Here is a 4,781-nt window from a genome sequence, read left to right on the forward strand (position 1 = left end):
TGTGTGAGCTGACGTGTGGCTTTCGGACCCCAGCCCTCCTCCCAGACAAAAGTCGCTTGTCCATCCTGCCCAGGCTCGTGGAAGCCAAAGAGATGTGACCTTCATCTCGTTACTCAAAGAGAGAGGTGACTAACGGGGCTCCATTGTGCTCTTCCCAGTGAATGGTGTTCCCTTGATCCAAGAATAGCTCCCAGCCCTATTCGTTATGTGGAGATGAGTCACGCAAAGCCTGTCCTCTCCAGCCCTAAAGTCTTGAAGCTGTTCCCGATTCGGGGTCTGGCTGTCCTTGAACGAGCCAGGCGCTCTCTGAAAGGATCTCGTTGCAGCCTGGCTCCGCTCGCCGCTGGCACAGCTGTCTGGGTGACACTGTCCCACTCCCGGTGACATCTGGCACTTGTAGGGCAGAGACAACTGCAACGGCTCCTCCTCAACCCCCACCCCAAGCTCAGGGCCCACCACCAGGCAAGATTCCCGACCCGGAGAAGGTTTTTCCACTTCCTTCCCAACTGGTCGGGACTGAGATGGGTCTCGTGGCTCGGCTGCCCGGCAGGAAGGGCAGCTCCTCCGGCTCCACGGCCCACCCGCTCCCTGGGAGCGGGTCCCTTTGGCACGGCGGGGGCTGGCCCCTCGCTGGGCTGGATGTGGCCTTGGTGTGCCTTTGCAGTGAGGTGACATCTGGGAGGATGGCTCCGGCCGTGCGCTGTGCTCCAGCCTTTCCCAACGACCTTCTGACCCTGTGTTTGGTTTTTCAGGGCCGCCCTGGCCTCTGCCCACCAGTGCCACCCCCTTCCTCAGACCCTCAGTGTGCTGAAGAGCACCCCTCAAGTGAGGGGCATGCACACCATCATCAGGTAAAGCCCCCGGCACCGCGCTCTCCTGGGGTGGGACAGGGCTCAGCTTGCTTTGGCCTCCCAAATCCAACTAGTGCCCTATCCCTGCGGTTTGGCACAGGACAGAGAGTGCTGGGCGCTGGGTCCAGGAGCTGTGCTGTTCTTCGTGGTCCTGCCAACAATTTTTGTCAGCTTTTTCACCTTAAAACTGCCACTGCAATTCCAGGCACAGCGCCGTGCAAACGGGACACCGGCAGCCAGGCGGGGCAGGGGCTGCCCTCCTCCACGCAGCCTCTGACCCCCATCGGCACGTTTTTGTCCAAAGCTCACGTTGGCTTTCCTTCCCCTCCAGAAACAAGGAGACGAGCAGGGACGAGTTCATTTTCTACTCCAAGAGACTGATGCGGTTGCTGATTGAGCACGCGCTCTCCTTGCTCCCGTTCCAGGTGGGTGTAGGGTGTAGCTGGGAGGGTGGGCAGCAGGCACTGTTTCCTCTCCGACTCCCAACCCATAACAGCCAGGGAGATGGGACAGTCCTGGCACTGCTCTTCCATCCTTCCCTGTGTATCATCCCTCTCCTCCCAGATTAAAAAGGGGCAGTGACAGCCTGGCCCTGGGTGACAGCTCTTGGTCCAGCCTTGGTCTCCAAGGGGCCAGACCAGCTGGCAGCTGGAGGGCTCCCCGGTGCCAGGGCTCCTCCGAGAGCCCCATCAGAGCCCCCGGTAATGCTTCTCGTGTGTTTTTTGTAGAGTTGCACAGTCCAGACCCCGCAGGGACAGGACTACGAAGGGAGGACATACAGCGGGAAGCAAGTAAGTGGAAGCAAAAGGTACTTACTGTTCAACCCTGCCCCGTGGGGCCGAGTTGAAAGCCATGGGGACGGGGGGGAAGGACACCCCTGGCTTCTCAGGGCTTCCATCAGGCCTGCTGTCATGGTATAATACCCCGTGTCATCGGGACTGGGGGCAGGTCGGTAGCCAGGGGTGCCATCAGCACTGTCACCGAGCCACTGCTGCCTGAACTGGGAGCAGGGCAACCCTCTCGGCAGGGATGTCCTTTGGGGTACCCACTCCTCGAGGCCCAGTACCATACTGGGGTGGGGCGTACGCCCCGCGCCATGCCTTGCCGTTGACACCGGCCGTGCACTGCAGATCACTGGGGTGTCTATCCTGCGAGCGGGAGAGACCATGGAGCCAGCGCTGCGTGCGGTGTGCAAGGACGTCCGCATCGGGACCATCCTCATCCAGACCAACTGCAACACGGGCGAGCCAGAGGTAAAGCCGGGGGCTGACGAGGGCATCTCCTGGAATTTCCCTGCACGGAGCGGGGGTCACTCAGGTATTTCCTGAGAGCTCTGATCTTGACCCGGGGGGGAGCCGAGGGCTTTGAAGGCTTCTGAAGAGGGCTTTGCCAGCATGGTCATGCCCATGGGGGCTGGTTTGCTGTCCGAGTGTTCACGCCAGCGCCCAGCTCCACGCTGGCATCCCAGAGATAGAGATGCATGAAAGACCCTTCCCTCCCCCAGCCTCGAAGAGAAGGGCTGGGGTTGCTCCGTTCACCTGCAGCCTCTAAGCTGGTCTCTCTCCCCAGCCCCACTACCCGCGGCTGGTCATCCTGATGGACTGCACGGTGTCCACGGGCGCAGCGGCCATGATGGCAGTGCGGGTGCTGCTGGTACAGAGCGTGTGCAGGGGAATTCCAAAGGCAGGGGGAGACAGGACAAGGGGTAACGGGTTTAAACGGAAAGAGGGAGATGGAGATGGGACATGAGGAAGGAATTCTTCCCGCAGAGGGTGGGGAGGCACTGGGACAGGTTCCCAGAGAAGCTGTGGATGCCCCATCCCTGGAAGTGTCCAAGGCCAGGCTGGATGAAGCTTGGAGCAACCTGGTCTAGTGGAAGGTGTCCCTGCCCATGGCAGGGGGTGGGACTGGGGGGGCTTTGAGGGCCCTTCCCACCCAAACCGCTCTGTGATTCCATGTCGAGCACACAGAGGGCAGATGGTTCACCCCCCAGGAACATGCCAGAACCCAGCCGCAGCTCTGCTGAGACTCTCCCTCCCTTGTGAAGGAGGGTGTCGTGGGAGCCAGCACAATTTGGGGTGACTAACCAGGCATTGGCATCGCCCCTTCCTTGTGTCGCAGCAGTCTGGATCTGGTTGGTTTCTTGTAACCCCAGCTGGACACGGGGAGGGGAGGAAAGCAGCTCCAGAAAGTGCCCCTGGAAGCCTGGGCCATAAGCTGCCAAGAAGCCCTTACCCCAGCTGTCTCTGTGCCTTTCCCATAGGATCATGATGTCCCGGAAGACAAGATCTTCCTGCTCTCCCTGCTCATGGCAGAGATGGGTGTCCACTCAGTCGCCTATGCTTTCCCCCGGGTGAAGATCATCACCACAGCCGTGGACAAGAAGGTGAATGACCTTTTCCGGATAATCCCTGGCATCGGTGAGTATCTGGGTAGGAATGACCTGTTCCAGGGGGATTTTCGGTGCTTCTGGCCCGCTCAGCAGAGGAGGTAAAGCCCTGGTTGTCAGCAGCACCTTAGGTTTGGCCTCATTTTACTCAGAGACCCACTGTCTCTCCTGGGTCTTTCTGTTGGGTGGGTGTTGGGATCAACGTGCACACTCAGAGCTGCCAGGCAGCATCATCCTGTTGGAAGAGGAGCCATTCCACATGCCCTGAGCCTCCTCCGGCCCCGGGTGGAGAAGCTGGGCTGGGACAGCTGGAGCCGACCTGTGCCCACCTCGTTCCTGAAGCTGCCACCTCCAACCAGCTCATCCAAAACAAGCCCACGGTGTCCTTCTGTCCTCACCTCGGCGGAGCCAGGAGACACCCCTGACACCGGGTGCTAAAGCAGCCTCCACGCTGCTCCAGTTTGGGTGCTACACAGGTTTAGTGCTGTTCACGCCGTCAGATCAACCTGCTTTGGTTTCGGGGGGCGGGGGTGCAGGCCGGAGGAAGGGTCCCGCGCTCCCTGCAGAGCTGCACCGTGATCTCCTCTCTTTCTTCCCGCAGGGAACTTTGGAGATCGGTACTTTGGAACAGACGCTCCTCCGGACTGGAGCGACGATGAAGATGCTCTCAGCACTTAGCTGGATGTGGAGATGCCACCGGCGCCAGGCAGCTTCAGCACCGCACCTTAACCCCTTCTGTCCGTCGCAGATTTCTCCTGCCTCCTCACCGAGCATAGATATTTTTTTCAAATCTTACATTGGAGATGTAGGGCATATTTTTTCAAAGAAACAAAAATCCTAGTTTGTGGGCAGTCGCGTGTCCCAGCGCAGAGCGGAGTTAATTTATTTTAATTTAAATATTTGCCTATATAACTTATTGGAGATATTTTATAAAGAAAAATAATAAATTTTTTCTCTGGTTTTCTTGAACAGAGCTGTTCTTTGTCATGTCCCCAGGATTCCCAGAAGGATTCGCGACCCTCGGGACTGCTGCCCTGGGAGGGGAGATGCCGTGAGCGGTGGTGTGGGGATCGAGCCCCTGCTGTTGAGGAGCCCTGCAGCCCTGCAGCTCTGTCTCTGTGCTGGGTACAGGCAGGTGGTTGTCGTTCTCTTCGGTGAACACTGAAGCTCTTGCGCCCCAGGGAGAGCCTGTCCTGTGGGATATGCTGGCTCTGTTGGATGCTACTGAGCCATCACCCCATGGGAGCTGGTGGGGATGGAGAGCACCCTGCAGCTGTTCTGCAGGGGTAGGGTGACCCCCTCAGATCAAGGGCTCCTGCCTGCAGCAGGGTCGTGAGTGGGAGAAAAACCCAGCACTCCCATTCCCAGCTCCACCTCTTGCTGCCTTGCACTGGGGAGGAAACACTGTGCTCTGGATCCAAGGGAAGGGTTGGTACCAGAGGGTAGGGCTGTTCTTCATTGGAATCATAGAATCCCAGGATGGTTTGGGTGGGAAGGGACCTCAAAGCCCACCCAGTGCCACCCCCTGCCATGGGCAGGGA

The 4,781-nt window shown here is 59.0% G+C and overlaps 1 protein-coding gene across 1 annotated transcript; it reads left to right on the forward strand.

The window, feature by feature from the left end:
• Nucleotides 1–752: 752 nt before the first annotated feature.
• Nucleotides 753–4,209, forward strand: LOC104508825 (uridine-cytidine kinase-like 1; the record flags this gene model as incomplete). The annotated part of the gene is made up of 7 exons (XM_010150567.1): nucleotides 753–851; nucleotides 1,183–1,276; nucleotides 1,580–1,642; nucleotides 1,982–2,104; nucleotides 2,421–2,504; nucleotides 3,115–3,271; nucleotides 3,842–4,209. Coding segments are annotated over 7 exons (697 nt in total), but the record flags the coding sequence as incomplete, so codon positions are not given.
• Nucleotides 4,210–4,781: the final 572 nt, after the last annotated feature.

Source organism: Eurypyga helias, unplaced genomic scaffold, assembly GCF_000690775.1.
Source record: "Eurypyga helias isolate BGI_N326 unplaced genomic scaffold, ASM69077v1 scaffold13064, whole genome shotgun sequence".
Taxonomy (NCBI): domain Eukaryota; kingdom Metazoa; phylum Chordata; class Aves; order Eurypygiformes; family Eurypygidae; genus Eurypyga; species Eurypyga helias.